This window comes from Marmota flaviventris, chromosome 8, assembly GCF_047511675.1.
Source record: "Marmota flaviventris isolate mMarFla1 chromosome 8, mMarFla1.hap1, whole genome shotgun sequence".
NCBI classification, from domain to species: domain Eukaryota; kingdom Metazoa; phylum Chordata; class Mammalia; order Rodentia; family Sciuridae; genus Marmota; species Marmota flaviventris.
Window position 1 is genome coordinate 58,905,408 of NC_092505.1, and position 22,605 is coordinate 58,928,012.

Here is a 22,605-nt window from a genome sequence, read left to right on the forward strand (position 1 = left end):
TTCCTTCAACCATACTCCATCTCCTACAGTTTTTACCACCTCTCAATAATGCCATCAAATGATTCATGATTTGCATTAACCTACTCATCAGTGCATTAACCTACTCATGAGGTCTGAACCTTCATGATCCACTCAGCTTTCTAAAGGTCCTACCTCTGAATATTACTACATCGGTGACCAAACCTTCAATACATGAACCTTTGGGGACATTCTATATCCAAACCATAACACCTTTCTTTCCATTTTTTTTCTATTTGAATATTGGTCTTGTCTTATTCAGTATTTAAATAAAAACAAATTCGTCCTTTGACATGTGTAACTGAAATAATTATTCTCCTCCTAATTATCATAGTTTTTAGAAATAATTTATGTGATTTTTTTTAAAGTAATATAAAAGTTTCATATTTTTATGTAACCAATTTGGCATATTTTCCTTAATAGCTTATAGCTGTTTTTGTCCTCCAAGGTTTGCAGAAACACTCATATTTTCTTCTAATACATTTGCAGTTTTTTTAAAAAAACATCTTTTTGTAATTTGGGTATTTATTTTAAGATGTCAGATGGGGAGAAAGCTTACCTTACTTGTTGTTTGCTAGCTGCTTACCTCCCCTTTCCATTCCTTCCCCAAAGTTTCAAAACAGAAAAGATTTGCCCTAATGCATACCCTTTGCCTTTCATGTTATTTCCATCTCGCTAGCCCATTTTACCCATCAGAGGAAAGATAACTGTTATGAAGTTCTTTTGACCCGATTCCAAGGAGAATCCTGGTCTACCATGACATTGGGTTGAATGCCTTATTACTGCGTTCTCTGATACACTGCTTTGTATCCCACCATGGTTCTATTTAAAACTGTAGACTTAAGCCATTTTGTTTTCTTGACCTCAGAAGTTATCTGGGCATAAAAATATTATCTATTTTCTGAAGACATGTTAGAGTTACCCCTGCTGTTTTTGACTTGTTAGGTATAATCGAAGTCCTGTCATTTAAATTTCTTTAATATGCAAAAAATGTTGTCTAAATTTATACCTTCGTTTTTTTTGAGGTTTTTGAATAAGACCCACTTTGTATAAAAATATAATTCTTTTCAAAGTAGCAGTGACTTCTTAGCCAGTTTTGGAAGCCTAGTAACACCTCTTTGAGTTTAGTACTTCCTCATGTTGGTGTGAAATAAGTGTTTTTATAATCTACATCTGAAGTCCTATTCTTTAATGTGTTTTATTTCTGTATCAGCTTTTAACTTTTACAACTAATCTGTGAGTTTTCCAGAATTCAGTCAGGTAATCCAAGAGAGATTACATTAAGAAAACAGCAGACCTGAGTTGGGTGCCACTTCACCTGCCTGTAATCCCAGCAGCTTGGGAGGCTAGGCAGGAGGATTGAGAGTTCAAAGCAATGGCAAGGCACTAAGTAACATAGTGAGACCCTGTCTGTAAATAAAATACAAAATAGGTTGGGGATGTGGCTCAGTGGTTGAATGCCCCTGAGTTCAATCCTCAGTACCAAACAAAAAGAAAAAAGAAAAGAAAACAGCAGACCCTGAGAATGTTTCAGGAAATTATAAGTGCTAAAAATGCTGAATTCAGCCCTTTTCTCTTATGTTTCGGAGGGTTGAATTCTCCCCTTCCTCAGGGATTATTGTTGTGGCTTTAATTTACATTTAAACATTTATAAATTTAAAAAGATAATTTATTTGAGCCTTCATATTTTTCATAAAATAATAAATTAGAGTGTTGAATTTATAGCATACATTATTTGTTAACCGTCCTTTGATGTACTGCACTTTGCTGCTACCATGAATAAAATATGCTTTAAAAAGGGATATCATCAGTACTTTAAATGAGGCCTGAAATCTGCAACACAGTACTTCTGTCATATCCTGTTGTTGTGTTATGTTGTTCATTAGCAATCTCTCAACGAGACTCCTTTTCCATTCTAGTCATTTACACCTATCATTTACTTTGCAAATGGATTACTGCTGTGTATATCTTGATTCTGTCTGGTCTATCATTCTACATAATAAATTTATTTATTTATTTTTTTACAGAGAGAGAGAATTTTTTAATATTTATTTTTTAGTTTGTGGTGGACACAACATCTTTATTTTATTTTTATGTGGTGCTGAGGATCAAACCCAGCGCCCCGTGTATGCCAGGCGAGCGCATTACCTCTTGAGCCACATCCCCAGACCTCTATATAATAAGTTGATAGGGCTCTATTACATTTCATGTTGTAAATTTGGTCTTTCATTCTAGCCCATTAGAGTCTTAAACTTCAGTCTTCCATTTTAAGCCATTTTTCCTAGGTTTGTGTCAATCTTAGTTGGCTGTGTTAAAATTAGAGATTATATGCTGACTGTAAAATCTATCTCCTAATATGTTTTATTTGACTAGGTAGCATATTGCTCTTTTGGGGGGGGAGGTGCTTTTAATTAAGTCTTGCACTGGTTGACCAACCACTGTCCCTTACTGCTTTACAGAGTTTGGCTATACCTTTACATTTGTTAATTAGCTATTGAAGGTATTTGCCCTTACAACCCCTCGTAAATGCACTTATAAAGCACTTATAAAGGACAGAGTTCATAGTCTTACTACAAGAAAACCACCATTGAACACAACAGTAGTCTTTTATTCTTTGTATTCTTCCCTTTTAGAATGATTGTTTAGCAAATGAAATAAATTGTAACCCAATGCTGTGCATATCTGCAAGTTGTTAATAAATATATCACAATTAACTTTTCTCAAATGATTTATTAAAATAAAAAAGTTGTAATTAAGAGTTTTTTTAAAAATAGTTTTTACTTATAAATGGACACAATATCTTTATTTTGACTTATTCATTTTTATGTGGTACTGAGGATTGAATCCAGTGCCTCACATGTGTGAGGCAAGTGCTCTGCCACTGAGCCCCAACCTCAGCCTGTTATTATGAGTTTTTTAAAAAAAGAAAACTTTGACATCTGAATCCTCTTTGTATCTGCCATTCACTTTGACCTCACATTGTGATTTGTTTTCACTCCACCTGAAGTCCTCCTTGCATACTCAATTTTCATTGCCTCTTTTATACCTGCACACTTAATTCCTCTGCATTGACTAGTGATGTACAGTAAATGCTGAAAATTTAAATTCTCTACTTCAGTTTGGTAGCTTAAGATAATTTCATATTTGGAAATTATGGAAGTTTGTTTACCTGTAGTTTTTCCCACTCATAGATTCTCAGCTTCATTTTCTACTTTGATTTATCTAACTGATATCATTTACATGAACAGGGTACAGGTTGTTCCTCTTTTCTTACTTGGTTGGAATCCCTTCTTCAGATCATGAGTTGGTGTCTTTGTGCTGCTAAAAGAAAGGATATTTAAACATATGACCTTTATGTGGTAACTCACTTCCTTAAGAGTTACTCTTTTTGTTACAGTTAATTATAGAACACAAGTGATTATTTTACTAATTATATACTATTAAGTAACCATAAAATCTTTTTTGTGGAGATTAGAGACTTTTTTTTTTTTTTAGTACCAGAACTGAATCCATTATTGCTTTTTCTTTTTTTTTTTTTTGTTTTGAGACACAGTCTCCCTAATTTGCTAAATGCCTCATTCAGTTGCTGAGGCTGGCCTTGAACTTGAGATCCTTCTTCCTCAACCTCCTGAATCTTCTGGAATTACAGGCATGTACCACCATATCCAACTGGACAGTAGAGACATTTTGAACAATATCTAATCAAATTACAGCTGATGAAACTGAAGCCTACAGTGATTGACTTGCACATACTAATTCCATCAGAGCTAATGCTAGAAATCTGTTTTTCTTAGCTCTCAATTCAGTACTACCATACTGCTTTACTGGTAGGATATGAAGACATTAATTCTCAGCTTAGAAGATAGGAAATTTTGTGATTGGCGATATCTTTGAAAATCATGGTAAACAAAATAATAGTTTAAATATGATTGGGAATCTTAACAGTATTGAAACATCCATGTTTTTAACATGGAATTATTACTAAGGTGTGTACACTTGTTTTTACTGTTTTGGTTATTTTCTAAAATAATTTTGTGTAATTAAAATTGAACACACAATTTTTTTATTTAAAAATCTGAACAAGTGAATGTATAGGGAATTTACTTTGAGTATTTAAAGAAAGGCCAATTTGTAATCTGTTTTGTTTTTTGTTTTGAATAAACCTTTTCAGAAAGATGAGGTCTACCTTAATCTGGTGCTGGACTATGTTCCGGAAACAGTATACAGAGTTGCCAGACACTATAGTAGAGCCAAACAGACTCTCCCTGTGATCTACGTCAAGGTATGTAAAAATGGAACAACTTCCCATTTTGGAAAATATTTGTTGTGAGCCAGGGTGAATACAGGATATTTTTAAATTGTATTACTGCATTTAATTCTCAGGGAGGAAAAACTGCTAAGGTAGATAATGCTAGTTTGGTAAATTTTTGTATGGTTTTAAAATAATGAGATTTCACTTTTAAAACTTTCATGACACATATTAAAGGTATTCTGATAAATTTTAGTGAATTGTTCATAGACAATTTTGGATTTTTATTCTGCTATCTGTTGCTTATTTTCATTTAATTTCTGATCTTTATTGTGCCACAGACCAAAATAGGAACATATCATGTAGACTCACATAAAATTATATACTTATAAATATGTTCAAATTTAAGGTCTTATTGACATTTATAGGTACATTTATTGTATCTGTAGCAGAAATTTAAACTTTTGGCAATTTTAAACATTTTAATATATTTATTTATTTAGTATTATTTAATTTGGGGTTTCTAATACTGATGCCATCTTACTTATTTAATTTGTTTATTTGGTACTGGGGATTGAACCCAAGGGCACTTTACCACTCATCTACATCCCTGACCGTTTTAATTTTGAGACAGGGCCTTGCTAAGTTTCCCTGGCCTAGAATTTGTGGTCCTCCTTCATCAGCCTCCCGAGTTGCTGGGATTACAGGTGTGCAGCACCACATAGGCCTTATAAAATGTTATTGTTGAATGTTTTTATTTCATCTTAAGAGCTGGAATTCTTTCATAAAGAGAAACTTCCCCATTTAATCTTTTTTTATTTTAGTTTTAGTAATCAAAACTAAAATATGTGGTGATGAGGATCGAACCCAGTGCCTCACACATGCCAGGCTCTACCACTGAGCTACAACCCCAGTCCCCCATGTACTTTTATCTGTACTCTATAAAGTACAGTTTATATAAAAAGACAGGTATATATTTGATTTCCTTACTATTATTTAGCAAAATTTAGAATTGGTTGGTTCTATAACATCCTTCATAGGTGACTAGTTGGGTGTTTTCTTGTTTGTTTGTTTGTTTATACTATTTGATAGCTTTCTTGTTTTCTAGAATAGTGTTCCAGGTTCATCTTACACATTTCTTTCTCATACTTGGAATCAACTTTTTCTTCAAGGAGACCATGTTCTTTTAGTAACAAATGTTTTTTAGATATCACAGTCTAAATGCCGGAGGTGCTAAATGCTATAGGGTTGGTTACTGCTTCTGGATATTTTTAGTAAAAAGAGCTAGGAGATGTGGGTAATTTTTTCAAAGATATAACACATCTGTTTTTCTCCCCCAAGGGTAAATACACAATAAATTCATATTGATACTTCCAATTAAAATTGAGGGTTTTTAAAAATCATATCTTTTTTAAAAATTATTATTGGTTCTTCTTAGTTTTACATGACATCAGAGTCTATTTTTTTAAACCCTGATAATCTTCCACACTTAACACTGAAAATTTCACTTCTCAATGACAGCATTATAATCACCCACTTGTTAGCACCTCTAGCTGACAATAATGTAAGATCTTTTTGAAGCATTTTTTAACCTCCCATTCAATCCCATTAGGAATTAACCAAGGTATCTGTTTTAAAGCAACATTGAAGAACTCTCTTTGTGTGATTATACCTCATTAAGCTTTGTAATTTCATTTTACTGTTATTATAGTTGTAATTTTAAAATGCTAAATTAATTTTACTTTTAAATTAACATTTACATGTTTTAATATTTACATGCTTTCAAAGTACAAAATATGTTCAAAGAAGATTAACTTTTATGTGTTCCTTCTACCAGTTAAATGGTCTTAAATATTTTAAAACAATTTATTATATCATTTTAAAAAACAAGCAGTGTGTAATTATTTTACCCAATTCTAGTCCCTTTTTCTCTAAATGTATAAATTTTTCTTTTTGGGGGGTGGGGGTGGGGTATAAAAATACATCCTGGAGATCTCTTTTATATTTTCCTGGATTGAAAAATATATCCTGGAGATCACTCCATATTTTCGTATTTTGCCAGCTTATAGTTGGGCTTCATCTCTGACATTCTATCTTTAAAAAATAAAATTAAATTGTGCATATTGAAGTTGACATACTAGAAAGAAATCTTGTACTTGTTTCTCCTCCTTGTGAAAAAAAAGGAATTATTCTTTTTTTTAATAACCACAGCTCTTTCTTTTTTTTTTCTTTTTAACTACAGCTCTTTCAGAATCAGAACTCTTGGCCCTAGGTATTATTCTCTGGAGATACAAATCTATTTGTATGTTTAAAGTCCTGAAAAGAGAAAAATTATTGTCTACAGTTAATGAATTTATGAGTTGAGCTCCTTCACTTATTTATATTGCATAGTTTAATTGTAGTCCTATTATTTGAAAAATCTTAGTTTGGGAGATGGAAATAAAAGTGACAAATTACATACAACTCTTTTATGATCACCATCTAATAAGGACTTGTTTGGCATACATGTTACCAAAATGGAAAATGCATTTCTTTGTGATTATTTACTTTCACTTTTTCTAGGTGAGTTGAGTTGTTCTCTGACTATATTGTTTGGAACCTGTTTCTTCACCCCTTTTCTACTTCTATTGCCTTTTTTGTAGTTGATAATAGTTATAAGATAAAAAGTTTTGAGTGCCTGTGTTTTTGTGCTGTGCATCTTTCAGAACTAAGTATGTTTTGAAATGTAATTCTGAAACACATGGCTATCCAATCATTGGTATGAATTTAAATTTTTTGTTTTGTTTTTTGAGGTGAGGTGTCACTATGTTGCTCAGGCTGGCTCTGAACTCCTGGGCTCAAATGATCCTCCTGCCTTAGCCCCGTGAGTAGGTGGGGCTATAGATGTGTGCACTACACCCAGCTTCAAGTGGGTTTTTTTGTTTGTTTTTAAATAATTGGGAAAACAAACTAACTTGTTTAAGGACAAGGTCTGAATACATAAGAGAGCTGGATACATTTTTGTTATTTTGTTATTTATTTTAAACAGATTTGGTGGCACAGAGGGGAGTACATTGGCCTTGAGTTAGATTAACTTTATTACTGTGCTCACTGAGCCTCAATTTCCTCTCCTGGAAAAATAAGGGGAAATGTATATATCACAGAGTGATTGTAAAAATTGTTAAAATAATACGTTATATTTCAAATTGGGTTCATTAGAGTAAAGATATGGCAGAATAAAGAAAGTAAAATTTAAAGAGGAGTATTCATCCTCAAACCATTACAGAAGATTGCAAATGTGATAGTGGGCTGTTATTTAATCTCTCTGGGCCTGGTTACCTGAAAGGCCTGGTTTATTTTATAAAATAAAATAATAGTAGTATTTATGGATTACATGGGGTTGTTCCAGGATTAAGTGAAATAATACATATAAAGCACTAGAATAGTGCCTAACTTCTGTAGAAAGCCTTTTAGGTTTCTTATAAGTATGCTTTTACAAAGTGGAACAACAAGATGTGAAAATGAGTATTTTATTGTTAATCTAAAGAATAAAGAATCAAGTGAAGAGAATGGAGATTATCTTTCAGATGAAAGAATATAGTAAAACGTCATCTTGAAATTAACCTAATTTAAGCTGTTTAGCATTTTTTTAAAGAAAACTTTTTGTTTTCATTTTTTTTTTTTTTTGCTGACGTAGATGTTGAAACCCTCATAGAGTTGGTAAAATCTTTATTTTAGTAGATGAGTACCTGTGAATTCAGTTGCTTATAGATCATTTTCTAGGTGATAAAGAATTAAACTTGCAGAATACATCTTAAGACTTCGAGATTGATTCTGTGAACAATTATACACTTTTATAGAATTACATAGTTTTAAAAAAGATACATGAATACCTGAATATTTTAATTCTAAGTTTAGTGGCAAGTGCTGATCTTATTGAATTCACCTTATGTTTGCATTTTATGTCATATTTCATTTTAAAGAAGGCTTAAACTTTTCCAACTTAATATTAATATTAAAGATGTATTGAAATTCACCTGTTTGTAGTTTCCGTCATGCCTCTGAAGGAAAGTAGGTTTCCTATTAAGTAATCCAACCCTTATCACAAGTCATATGTCATCATATGTCAATGCTTTAATCTGACCTGTATCTTTTAATTTTATTTCATTTTCAAATTTTCATTATTTTACCAAGACACTCTTATCTTTGGTTTGAATCATTTCACAATTTTTTTGCCATGTAATTAATTTGGGGCTAGCGGTCAGAAGGTAAGCAGCCAGAAAAATTACAAAGTGAATTATTTAAAAATTTTTACAAAGAGAACCCAAGATCCAAGGTGGGAGGGAGTGAATTAGATCACTACTGGCCTTTGGATAAACAGAGGATTTTAGTATTCTTTTTTTAAAATTTTTTTTTTGTAGTTGTATATGGACAGCAGGCCTTTATTTTATTTATTTCCATATGGTGCTGAGGATCAAACCCAGTGCTTCACACATGCTAGGCAACTGCTCTGCCACTGAGCTATAGCCCCAGCGCAGGATTATGGTATTCTTATAGTATGTTTCAACTATATATCTCTTTTAGTAGTAGAATTGAAGAAAATTATCTTTTAAGGTGATGTCAGTATTCACCTAGGCATGTGTTTTTAAATGGTATTTAAAATCTTATTTCTGAAGGATATTAATAAAAAGAGTGGTGATGCTACTAAAGGATTACTGATGTTTTGATAGGTAATTGCTAATTTTTTTCAGCACACCTGTGAGTTTTCAATAACCTTAGAAACTGACATATCAATAAAAAAAAAAGATTCTGAAGATGACATTGGAAATACTTTTCACATTAAGCAGCCTGACATACTAGAAAGAATGATGAACTAAAAAATCAGAAGACTTGGCTTCTCATCCAAATATTGGTTTTGAGTCATAGGATTTGGGATATCTCTCTTGAGTTTTATATCTTGTTTTAAATAAAAACTCAGCTAGTTGGAGATAAGATGTTAGTAAGTAAGAGCTTATAAAGCTCATTGTCAGGTTTCCTTTTTTAAGTTATTAAAGGATGGTACAAATACATGGTTAATGATACTTAAGTTAGCTAATTCATACAGACATGACATGAAACTTGTTTAAAGAAGATTGAGTAATCACCAGTATTCACCTGTTCTGTGTTGGGAATGTTACTATTTTGTGGCTTAGTGATTCTAATTTGATTGAAATAGGAAGTATTCAATTAATGCTCATTATTTATTCCAGTTGTATATGTATCAACTGTTCAGAAGTTTAGCCTACATCCATTCCTTTGGAATCTGCCACCGGGATATTAAACCACAGAACCTCTTGTTGGATCCTGATACAGCTGTCTTAAAACTCTGTGATTTTGGAAGGTAAGCTGGCTCCCCCTTCGGCACCTTTTCTATCACTCCCTGTCCCAAAAATAATCATTTTATTAAATATATTCCTTTTACAATTTCAGTCTAGACCCTTACTAAGGGAGCATAAACTAATGCAATTCTTTGTAAGGGTAGTTTTGATTATTTCTGTTAGAATTATAAGTGTGTGTATTCTTTTAAGTGACAATTTAACTTTTAGGAATTATTTCATTGAAAATATTATTTTACAAAATTCTGTATGTACAGAGATTTTTAATCATTCATTGTTTATAAATACCTATTTGTAAGAAAATGTCAAAAAAATTTTAAGATATATACAAATAAAATGTTATACATGCCACCAAGAAAAAGAATGAAGCAGCTCCTTATGAACTAGAAGGGAATCATTTCTAGTAAATATTAAATAGAAAAAGCAAGGTCAAGACTGTGTAGTATGCTACCTTTTGCTTTAAAAAAATAAACTGTGATTATATGTGTGTGTGTGTATACATTTCAAAATATATATGTGTGTATGCGTATATATGTATATCCATATATATATATGCATGCACACATGCATATGACTTGTTTCTAAAATAATATGTAATCTATAATATTTCCCCTGGGTAGAGAAATTTGGGGAATATAATGTAGTTGGGATACTCACTTTTTCATTGATTATATTTGAGTGTTGGTCAAATGTATATTATGTGTATATTAATTTCTTCAGTAAGAACTAATTAAAATATTTTTTTTATACATTGCTATGTATCCTTTTAACTTCAGAATTAACCTCAATTCAGGAATAAGGTAAAAGGTGGATCTAGTTGAAACTTTTATTTTTATTTTCCTCTAGTAATCTCTTATTCTCCCTTCTTTTATGTAAATTCCTACAAATTTGTTGAATTCTTAAACTTATTCTTTGGTAATATACTGTGACTTGGTAATAAAACCTTATCCTTTCCATTTCCATGCAGTCAAGCCTATATTCCCTTCTAGTACTGACAGTTATCCTTTAGTTCCTCTCTGATATTATCATCTAAAACAATCTTTTGCTCTTTTCTGCCCTGAAGAGATCTCTATGTTAACTTGGATTTTCCAGGTTTTTTCATCCTTATCACAAATTCTTATTTTTCAACTTAACTTTGTAGATTACATATTGACTCAGACCTGGTAGTATCTGTGTTCTTACTTCTTTATAATACTTTCACATCCCACAGTTCAAATTTTAGGTTTCACATAGGATATATTTTCCACAGGCTGTAGTAGAGAGATCCTTAAAAACCAAGCACATCTGCTTATCATAAATTAATTCTTAATAGTCTCAGAAATGTATTCTCTTTCAGCCATCCCATTTTACTATCTCCTAATTTTAAACACCTATCCTAGGACACAGCTCACTATAACTCTGTCCTTTGAACTATAAAAGTGGGGAAAAAATCAAATCAAAACTTTGGGGCTGGGATTGTTAGCGCTTGCCTAACACGTGTGCGGCCCTGGGTTTGATCATCAGCACCACAGATAAATAAATAAAATAAAGGTATTGTGTCTACCTACAACTAAAAAAAAAAAAAAACTTAAAAAAATCAAAACTTTTGATGCTTAAAATAAAGTATGACTACTTATTTTTTGTAGGATATTTGCCCAAATTAGATGAGTTTTATCATTATGCATATCTTTCCCACTGAGAATAATTGACTGCTAAGTACTTTAAAAAGACTGTGACACCAAGATTAGTAGTTTCTTTTCTCTCTTAGTGTCAAAACACAGTTGAGACTGGCCATGTTGTTAGAACATAATATTTTATGTTCTAATTTGTGATAAGGATGAAAAAACCTGGAAAATCCAAGTTAACAGAGAGATCTCTTCAGGGCAGAAAAGAGCAAAAGACTGTTTTAAATGATAATACCAGAGAGGAACTAACAGGATAACTGTCTGTACTAGACAGTTTATGGTGATGAAGGGTAAAAAAATTTAAGGTCATTAGTCATCACTGACTAGAAATAAATTGAAGAAAAGAAAGCCTAGACTTTATTCTAATAAATTTGGAACAGGGGTTTTATTTGTATGGTAAGACTGCATTTTTATAAACTCTTTGATAACAAAGGTGCTTTCTTGGTTTTTAACAAAATTGTTTTGGGCAAGTAGGGTTTGAGAGACACTTGATACTCTTAGGTACTAGGTTGGTGGAGATTTGAACAGACCAGTATTAATGTCTTATTATTAATTCTTTACTGGGTGAAACAGCACCTGAAGGTAGCTGAAGGGCTACATGGGCTAAGAATTCTTTTGAGTAGGGAGTTTTACAAACAGCCTTATTTTGTAAGAGAAAGAGGGTAGACACATGTATCAAGTAGTGAAAGAGTCTATAGACTACAAAGCTTTCATTGTTACCATTTGACTTGCAGTGGATTTTTAAACTGTAATTGGAATCTATTTTGTTTTAAAAAGTGGACTTTTAAAGGTAGAAAAGTTTCTTATCACCTCTGCTTGAAATGAAATGTTTTAATTTTTAGAAAACATAAAAATACGTTTCATTTTTGATTCGTGTAATTTTTGTTTGTCAGTACTTAGGGAGGGAAAGGGTGAAAAATAAACTTTTAAACCAGTGATGAGCAGGGGATAGTGGTGCAGGCCTGTAATCCCAGTGGCTCAGGAGGCTATGGCAGGAGGATCACAAGTTCAAAGCCAGCCTCAGCAAAAGCAAGATGCTAAGCAACTCAGCGAGACCCTGCCTCTAAATAAAATACAAAATAGGACTGGGGATATGGTTCAGTGGTCAAGTGCCCCTGATTTCAATCCCTAGTACCCCCTGCCCCTCCAAATGGTGATGAAGGGTAAAAAAATTTTAAGGTCATTTAGTAATCACTGACTAGAAATAAATTGAAGAAAAGAAAGCCTAGACTTCAAAATCCTTATGACTATTTTCATCCATTGTTATTCTGATTTTCCTGTACCTTTATGTCACAATTTTCTTGGCACTTACTTTTTAAAATTTTATTGCATGTATTTATTTTCTGTATCTATGTTTGATGTTATTATGGTTAGCTTCTTTCGTAGCAGCTTATTTAAATGGTTAGCTTCTGTAGCAGCTTATTTTTTCTTCAGAGACATCTCAAAATATATTAAGTACAATTTACTATAATGTTTAAAATACATACTACAAAGTATTTTAAAGTTGAAATAAGAGAACACATAGACTTACCACAAGAGACCGAATTTGTAGGTTGTGAATAATTTCTTCCCTAAAGTTTAAGGCCTATCTTTTTGTAGTTTATTGGATAATGAGTATGTAAACAGTTAATAAATAAACCAAAATGTGGAAATTAAAGAGATTAGGTGTGTATTCCTTCAGATATTCATCCTGAGTCAGAAGTAAAATTGTAAGGATATGTTGAATTAGAAATATTCCTTCTTCTATTCTGATCTGTTATCATGCCTTTTGGTTGAGAGAGGTGTCTCTTCATTTTGTGCCCTTCCATCTTAATATTTTAGAAGTAGAATTTGGGAAACAGAATCAGAAGAAATTCAACATTTATTCTTTTCTGACTTTTTAATCACTTTTTTATTAGGCAACAATTGAGCCATTCTGCCTTTTAAAATCTCTGTTCTATTTTACTGAAAAAAAATGTGAGAAAATTGTAGATTGGGATAGTTATGGTTCATATTTTCTCTTTTGTATATTGGATGATTGGAATGATGTGAAACTTAAAAGATAAACATTTGGTATTGTGCATGATAATTATAAGTTCCTTTAAAGTTTAAATTTTAAACACTTTTTATTTTTTATATTTTTATTAGTGCAAAGCAGCTGGTCCGAGGAGAACCCAATGTTTCATATATTTGTTCTCGGTACTATAGGGCACCAGAGTTGATCTTTGGAGCCACTGATTATACCTCTAGTATAGGTAAGTTCTGAATCTGAATATAATGTTTATAATTATTAATTGCATCTTGGTTTTAACAATTCATTATTATCAATCTACTTTCACTGGCCTAGAAAGAAGGGTGTTACCTATATTTTTTCTTAAAGATGAGATGTAGAAATATATATACATATATTTAAATTTTACATTTAAGAATTTATAATGCACTTTGTAATCTTTAGGATTTTTTTGAGTACTAAAATTATAAAGCTATAGTTGGTTATCTATTTGTTTTTACTTTATTAATGATTCAAATCCTAAGTTGTATACCTTTCTTAAATTTGCCTGAAATGTTCAGTTCTGAGCTTGATTGCCAGTTAGAGAATTTAATGTTATTTCATTGTTAATAACACAGGTTATTAACAATAATTAACAGGTTATTAACAGGCTGACCATATTATTGAATTCATCCCATGCTGTCTTATTTTGGTTATTTAACTTCAGGTCAGCATAAATCATTAGCAGTTCAACCAAGATCACTGATTCTTTTTTTTTTTAATTATTTTTAGTTGTAAATGGACACGATACCTTTCTTTCTTTATTTTATGTGGTGCTGAGGATTGAAGCCAGTGCCTCACTTATACGAGGCAAGTGCTCTACCACTGAGGTACAACCCCAGCGTCCAGCTCACTGATTCTTTAGAAGTCTGTAGCAGAGATGTTTAGTGATTGAAGGATATGAATGGAGACAATTAATTGAAGTCTCTATTGACCTTTTCTTCCCCATTTTAGCACCCTGGTTAAAATACAGACCATACATGAACAGCTGTACATGAATAGGAAACTAAGAAACAAGGGGCAAGCTTAGGCTATATATATGGTGCAAGTGGATACAAAAAATTATTTTATTCTTATATGTTTTTTCTGATTAGAATTCTGTAGTCCAAAATTGGAACATAGAAAAGAATAAATACACAGCCCCCCAAAAACCCTGCAGTACTGAAAACTTAAAGAAAGAAAGAAAGAAAAAGAACAATAATTTTGGAAACTTTTTGACTTTATGATACAAATAAAAATTCTTAACATTTTCATTTTCATTTTGCCAAAAAGGGATATGCTGGATTACATTTTCATTTGTTCCAAGGGACTAGAGTTTTATCCACCATTTGTTTTGTACCATCAAGTGCAAATTTCTACCCAGTGAAATAGCATATTCTTTAAGAAAATAGGTTTGCTCTCCAGGACCTCTGAAAATATCCAGAAGACATAGGGTTCTACAGAGCACACTTTGAGAACTGCTGCACAAAGGGAGAGAGAATATAACACTGTGTGTATGTAATGCTAATGTCTGTGTTATGTGGTAATATGTTAAAAGACAAATGAGAAGTGGTACAAAGAATATTTTCCCTGAGTTCAACCTGGATTTGACTTCCAAATCTTGTAATATTGTGCTTAGCTGAGCTGTAAGATTGAAATTAGATATTAACAGTTCTACCTTCCTTTGTTAGTGTCTGTGAGAGTCCATAAAATATTAGTGAAAGTGCTATAGAAATGCAAAGTGATGTTCTTTCTGTGGCATTTGTTAATTTGAATGGCCCCTAGAGTAAATTTTACCTATTTGTCTTTGGAAATGTCATTGAATTTTTTTTAGCTACTTTATATTTTATTCAAATATATGATACTAATGATCTTCAGAAATGACACAGGAATGAGTTGTGCCCAGGTCACCTAAAATAAACGCACTTTGGTTCATCCGAAAAAGTCTCATAACTCTTATCATCTACCACATGGAATGTCTATATAAACTAGGGATTTTGAAGCCCTAGCGAACCTAGATTTGATCTGCCTCTTAAGGCTCTGAAAAAATTGTAAACATCCCCCCCCCCCAAAAAAAAAAAGGATATTTGGAAGTATACTAATACAGGAACATTTTTAAAACACTTTTAAGAATAATGTTAGAAATGATAGTCACTTAAGATTGATTATATTATCTTACTGAGAGATGAATGAATCAGAACAAAGGCTTTCTTTTTAGGATAGTTAAGCATATGGACTCTTGAAGAAGCTGTTATTCTGTGACTTTGAGACAGTGTTGTCTTCATTGGGAATTAAAGGTGGATTCCAGGTCTAGGGCTCTGCTATCAGCAGCTTTTCTTTTGACAAGTTGTTTACATTTATCGTGCCTTAAGTTCCTTATCTGTGAAGTAAATGTGTTAAATTAGATGGTCTTGAAATATGACTTTATCATGAATAAGAGTTAAGTATGAAACAGAATGCCACTGTGTCTCAAACCCCAAATAACTAAATTTCAATGGACCAGAACATTTGGGGGGGGGGGGTGCGTGAACCTATTGTTTAGTTGAATTTTTATGTTTGGAGAGTTCCCCATTTTGTCCTGTGAAGTAAGAACAAAAAAGTTGTGGTATCCCCCTGGTGTTTTAGTCAGCTTTTCTCACTGTGAGTAAAGGATCTGGTGAAAACAATTGTAAAGAAGGAAGGTTTATTTAGGGACTCATGGTTTTGGAAGTCTCAATCCATAGATAGCCAGCTTTATTCCTAGGGGTGACACAGAACAACATGGTGGAAGAATGTGGCAGAGGGAAGCAGCTCACATGGTGATCAGGAAGCAGAGAGAGAGACTTTACTCACCAGATACCAATATATACTCCATAACTACACCTCCAATGAACCGCTTCCTGCAGCCATACCCCACCTGCCTCCAGTTACCACTCATTTAATCCCATTAGAGGGTTAATTCACTGATGAGGGTAGGACTATGACCCAATCATGTCTCCTCCAAATCTCTTACATTGTCTCACACATCAGCTTTTGGGGGACACCACATCTAAACCATAACACCTGGTTTTAGTATTTTGACTGACTTAACATGAATCAAAGGGTACTTAGTATAGTTGTCGCCGAATTTTTTGATTTTTAATTTTGGTCAGAACTACTAGGTAATAGTATTCCTTGATTTTATTTCATGTTTTCCATATTTATATTGAATCCTCCTATTACATTCTCCGTTGTTTTTTTAATGCATTCCCCAGTAATTTTTCTGACCTTGCCTTATGAGATGAATTATTCAGTATTATTAAGGAAAAAAGTAGGTGCACACTAACTTCTATCTAATCAGATAGGAAGGAAATATTTAAAACTTGAATCAAAATAAAATATTTAGTAAGATGTACTTTTTCCATTTGGATCTGTAAAATTTAGTACAATTGGCTTTGAGTGAAATAAAGAGTCTCTAGTAGGTTTTCACATTTGTTCCATTGAGCAGTTTCTTAAGGTAACACATAGGACTGACTGTCTTGGTCTACATTATAGAACCAGTGTCTTGACTGTCATTACTTGGAGCTGAACAAAATCAACTTGGCTTTTCTCAAATGAAATCTATGACTTGTTTTAGGTCAATAAAAGTAGTCACTTGAGCAGAGATTTTTGAATCCCTCTTGAGATGTACTATCTCCATACCATTCACTATTATTCTCCTTCCCTACGTGTAGATAGAAAAACCTATCTAGCACTAATATATGTTCACCTCCCTAAAGTACTTCAGTCTTGATATAGCAATAATATATGTTCATCTCCCTAAAGTACTTCAGTCTTGGTACATACAAAACCCAGGAATCTCAGAAACCTGAAAACTGAAAAATAGCTTTTCTTTGCAGGAAATGTTAATAGTAGAATTTAACTGGAGTGATCACTTATATCAGTTAATTTATCTTCAGATATTTTTTTGGCAGAAAGAGGGTGTTATTAATGATTAGTCAAGGATAATAGATATAAACCAAGAATATACTAGATAAGCCAGATGTGTGCTTTAAATTAATTTTTAAAATTTATTGTTATTCAATTTATTGATTACATTATTTTTAAAAGTTTTCTCTTTGGGATACCCATTTTGACTTAAAAATGAATTATTTTTGATGATTTATGAAATTGAAATGAAATATATACCTTGCTGTCTTTGTCATTACTTTGCATTTAGAATGATGATATAGTTAAGCATATTTCTCTGTCAGTCATCTCACATAAAAGTCAACCATTTAAAAGTCAGAATTTTCATTGGTTTAAAACACAGTGTCTGTGGGAGTTTGAACCCTGTATTGCTCCTCCTCTGTAGGCATCTCCTAACATGCAGAGATTGTGTCACTTTGACTGTTTTTAAGTAGAGAAGTACACAGTCATTCTGTGGCTTTGGAACTTTAATCCTCTCTTGAAGACCTGGTAGTTGAAAATGATACTTTATGCTTTATTGGAATATTCTCATTGGCCTTATTTCATCCTTGTTAAGTGTAACACTAATTTAAAATTGAATTAGGGAAATTTTTTGTATTTTTTAAAATCCTGTTTAGGATTATACAATCCTTGTGATATTTGCTTTGTGATCAGCGTAATTTAAGTAAAATTAGAAAATATATACATTTTTTTTCAACTTAAGTTTCAGAGTCTAATAAATCTTTATGTTCTCTTCAGATGTATGGTCTGCAGGCTGTGTGTTGGCTGAGCTGTTGCTAGGACAACCAATATTTCCAGGGGACAGTGGTGTGGATCAGTTGGTAGAAATAATCAAGGTGAGAAGATTGAATTTGAGTTTTTAACTGAAAGTAATTTTGATGCTGTTTTAGTAATATATCACAAACACACATGTGTAAGAAACTTAAAAAAATGGAGAAAGTGATTCAAGATCATGTAGCAAATTCAGGTGTAGAGCAGGTAAAAGAACCCACTTCATGTTGAATAATTCTGGAAAATCTATTTTCTGTGTCTGATGCAGGAAAGGGATCTGTTTCAAAGCGTTAGATTACTACTTTGAGATGTAGCCCATTGTATATTTGGACAGCTAGAAATCAGCTTTTATTATGCTGAGCCATAATTCTCTATAATTTCAAGCATTTGAGCATAGGACTACAATCAAGTTATTTTAAAGCTTTATACTTCATTCTATAAAAATGTTTTTTCTTTTAGTCAAGGGGATTTTGCTAGTTGTCATTGTGTGCAAATGTGGTTGAAAAGACCAGTGTGTGAGATCCTTGATCTTCCTTACTGTCCATAAAATTTTTTACAATTTTCAGCTGAGACTTCTCTTTATTTTCTAAAAGTCTAAAAATGCTTCCCACTATTAAAATTAATAGTGCTGTAATACAGAATTGGGCAAACTATTTCTATTAAGAGCTATATAAAATATTTTAGGCTTTGTGGGCCAAAAGGCAGAATCAAAGATGTTATATATGTACTTAAATAATGAAATAGAAAACATATTTGCATTCTTTTTTATTAATAAAAATGTAATAGGAAATGAGCACAATTGTTTTTATTTGTAATGTAGGTCTATTAATCAGAAGAATAAATGCTTTTTGGGAGGTATAAATATTTCTTTAATTGTAGTTCAATTTAATATTCCATATCACCAAGTTGATTACAAATCTGTAAAAATGAATTCTTAATTCTTGAGCCCTGTTGAAACAGAGTGGGTTCTGTGGTTTCCTGACCCCTGCTCTAGTACAGCCATTTAGTATTTCTTATATCCCTAGGCTTTCACTTGATATACTTGAACTCATATGCTATAATTCTTTAGGCATGTTGCTGTTCTATTTGTCATAAACATTTGTTCATAGAATTGTATCGTTTCTATACAAATTATTTTTAAATTTCGCAATGATTTATTTTGTTATTAATTAATTCATAAATGATCCAAATGAAATTGCTCAACTTATTTGGTAAGTCCATACCTTGTATCTGCCATAATATCTTATGAACCTTTATCTAGAGCTTGTTTGTGCCACTTTTAGTCATTATAATTTAATTTTTTTCTAATTTAACTTTAGATTTCAGTAGAAACTGTTAACTTTAATCAGAGCTTTAAGAATGGATTTGACTTTTCCATGGAGGACAGTCTCAGATCCCCAGTTCAGTTCTCAAGTGTTTTTGAAATAATAGTCGTGAACCCTTAGTCTTTATGGTAATTAGGGAATCCATGTTAAACCTTTCTTTTCTGTTAGCTTGCTCTTTTCTCCTTTGAAAACTTCATAGGTATTCTCTTGGAGTATTTGGAATTAGCTAACGCCACACAAAATAGATACCTTTCTCTGAATTTAAGTGGAAACTGAAAGTGGATAATCATATAGCAAATTGCATGAAGTTTTTTATGTGGTAGTTTTGCCACAGTTAAACTTTGTAAGCAGGGACTTCATTTATTGTCATGTTTTAATGTCTAAAGGTACAAAGCAGATTTCAGTAAAGGTTTGAATTGAATTTAAGCTGCTAGATCATTACCTTTTCATGATTTTGAAATTGCCTGGGAATATATAAGTAGATGTGGTTGTTGTATATGTTGTTTATTAAATTTTATTGGCTCAGATGTTCATGCTAGTAATTTATAGCATGAATAACACAGTTTTATAAATTGAACAACTTTATCTAATTCTAACTATTCCCTTTTAAAAATGTATATATATTTATTTTAGTTATAAATGGACCTTTATTTTATTTATATGTGGTGCTGAGAATCGAACCCAGGGCCTCACACATGCTAGGCAAGTGCTCTACCACTGAGCCACATCCCAGCCACTAGCTACCCTTTTTTAAAAAAAAAGAAAAATTTATTTTTCAGTTTTAGGTGGACACAATATCTTTATTTTTCATTTATGTGTTGCTGAGGATCGAACCCAGTGCCTCACACATGCCAGGCGAGTGCGCTACCACTGAACCACAACCCCAGCCCCAGCTAGCTACCTTTTTTAATGTTCCTCTAGGTCCTCTAATAAGAAAGCTTTCATAAAATATTTAGAATAAAATTCAAATTAGAATAAAACAAAGTCATGAAAAATCACTTTTGGCATGCAAAACATAACTTTCTGAGGTTAATTTTATTTACAGAATTATCAGATAAGAATTTTATATCAGTTGATCTCTGTATAGCTAAAAGAGGCTTGGATTTCACAGCATTTAAGAAAAGAAAAATTCTGTTAGAACTTTTGGATAATAAGATTTTTTTTTTCTTAAACATATACTAGTTTAATTCTAATTTAAGTATAGATTTATATCTTCCTAAACACATAGTAGACATAGTAAACCCCAAGAAATATCTGATGTGGTTTCATATGTGTGGTGAAAAATCAAATGTCTGGGAAAAAGCTGTACCAGACATATATTCACTGACATAACATTGTCATTTGGCACCTCTGCCATCAGGCATAGAAATGGGATTATTTTTAAAAGAGAGAAAGCTTTTGTAATACTGGTAAGGGTGATTTTTTTTTTTTTTTCAAAAAAAAGATTTTTTAGTTTTCAATGGACCTTTATTTTATTTATATGTGGTTGCTGAGAATCAAACCCACTGCCTCACACATGATAGGCAAGCACTCTACCACTGAGGCACAACCTCAGCCCCAAGGGTAATATTTTTTAATGACAGTTACTTTTATAATATAATTTTATATGCTCATTGAAGAAGACACACACATATTTAAAGAAAAGAACAATCATTACTGCTATGTCACATTATTAAAAATAGTTATATAAATATGAATATTTTCTCATGTCCAGAAGTGTATTTTTAATGACTACATAGATTTCATCTATGATTATATTTTGAGTTTCATAATAAGATTCTGAAAAAAATATCATTAAGGTAAAGTGACATTGCTTTTCAAAAGAAGTTTACATGACATTGGCTTCTCAACATTTGATGATTGATTCTCTTAATAAGTGACAAATGTCCCCCAAAATTGCCCAAATGAATTAAAGTTGAAGCACTTCCAGACCTAGAATTGCTGTAGGTTTTACTCATATTTTCTCTGAATTTAAATTTTAAGTAAGGAAAGGTTAACTACAGTCCCAAGTTCAGTTTCTGGATTAAAACATCACAAAACTGAGAGTTGGGGGAAAACAACTTTTTGTAAGATTTTAAAATGTATTAATATGCCTAGAAATATACTTTCATTTTTTCCATAAACATTAACTTATATTTTAGTAATAATTTGACCATTGCTTTTGAAAGAAAGAGTTTTAGGGCAGAATTAGTCAAAGTTCTACCTCTTGATAGAATTTCAGTAGCTTCTCTAGTTTTAGTAATTATAGTTGTAAAAACTATCTTCTAAATTTGGTATGCTAACATTGAAAATAGTGACATTAAATTATTTGCAATAATAAAATTTTTATGTGACAAAGTTCCTTTCTTTTGTAAAACAATTTTACTGAAGTGTTAGTTTTTTCAGTGATAACTAATTAATTATGACATTGAGATAGATAGCTTTTATATAGATAAGAAGTAGTAAAATCATATCTCTAATTGAAACTTTATGTAAGAAATTTGAAGATAAAACACAGTGAGATTTAGATAATCTTTTAAAATTTTTTATTAGTTCTTTTTAGTTATATATAAAATTAGGATTCATTTTGATACAAGAGTGTAGAATAGAATTTACTCTAATTTCCCTTCCTCCCTCCCCCGTTCCCTTTCCTCTAGTGATCTTTCTGCTATTTACTTATAGTTTTTTTTTAATTAGTACCTTGTGGTTATAAATAAAAGTTAGTTCACTGTGTTGTATTCATATGTACATAAGAGAATTATGTCAGATTCATCCCACTGTTCTTCGCTTATCCCATTCTGTCCTCGCACCTCCTCTATCCCTCTTTACATTCCACCAATTTCTCTCTATTTTAATGGAACCCACCAACCCACCTACACAGGCACACACTCCCCTCCCCATTTTGGACTAGCTTCTGCTTATTAGAGAAAACGTTTGACCTTTGACTTTCTGGATATTACTTATTTCATTTAGCATGATGGGCTTCAGTTCTACCCGTTTTCCAGCAAACGTCATAATGTTATTTTTCTTCATGAGTTATACACCATTGTATATATACACCATATTTTCTTCATCCATTCATCTAGGTTGGTTCCATAGCTAAGCTGTTATAAATTGTACTAAAAACATTGATATGACTGTAACCATATAGCATGTTGATTTTGGATCTTTTGGATTTACACCTAGGAGTGGGATAGTTGGGTCACATTGTTGTTCCATTCCTGTTTTTTTTTAAATATTTTTTTATTTGTTTTAATTCGTTATACATGACAGTAGAATTCATTTATGTACTTTGATATATTATACATAA

At 31.9% G+C, this 22,605-nt stretch overlaps 1 protein-coding gene across 2 annotated transcripts in view; it reads left to right on the forward strand.

Annotated features, from left to right (window-relative positions):
- Positions 1 to 22,605, forward strand: part of Gsk3b (glycogen synthase kinase 3 beta) — a 164,844-nt gene that overhangs the window by 95,375 nt on the left and 46,864 nt on the right. For both annotated transcript variants that reach the window (XM_027935936.2, XM_027935937.2), the window contains exons 4-7: positions 4,190 to 4,300; positions 9,496 to 9,626; positions 13,413 to 13,519; positions 17,959 to 18,056. In XM_027935936.2, the coding sequence (XP_027791737.1) occupies positions 4,190 to 4,300; positions 9,496 to 9,626; positions 13,413 to 13,519; positions 17,959 to 18,056 (447 nt within the window). The remainder of the gene's footprint in view (positions 1 to 4,189; positions 4,301 to 9,495; positions 9,627 to 13,412; positions 13,520 to 17,958; positions 18,057 to 22,605) is intronic.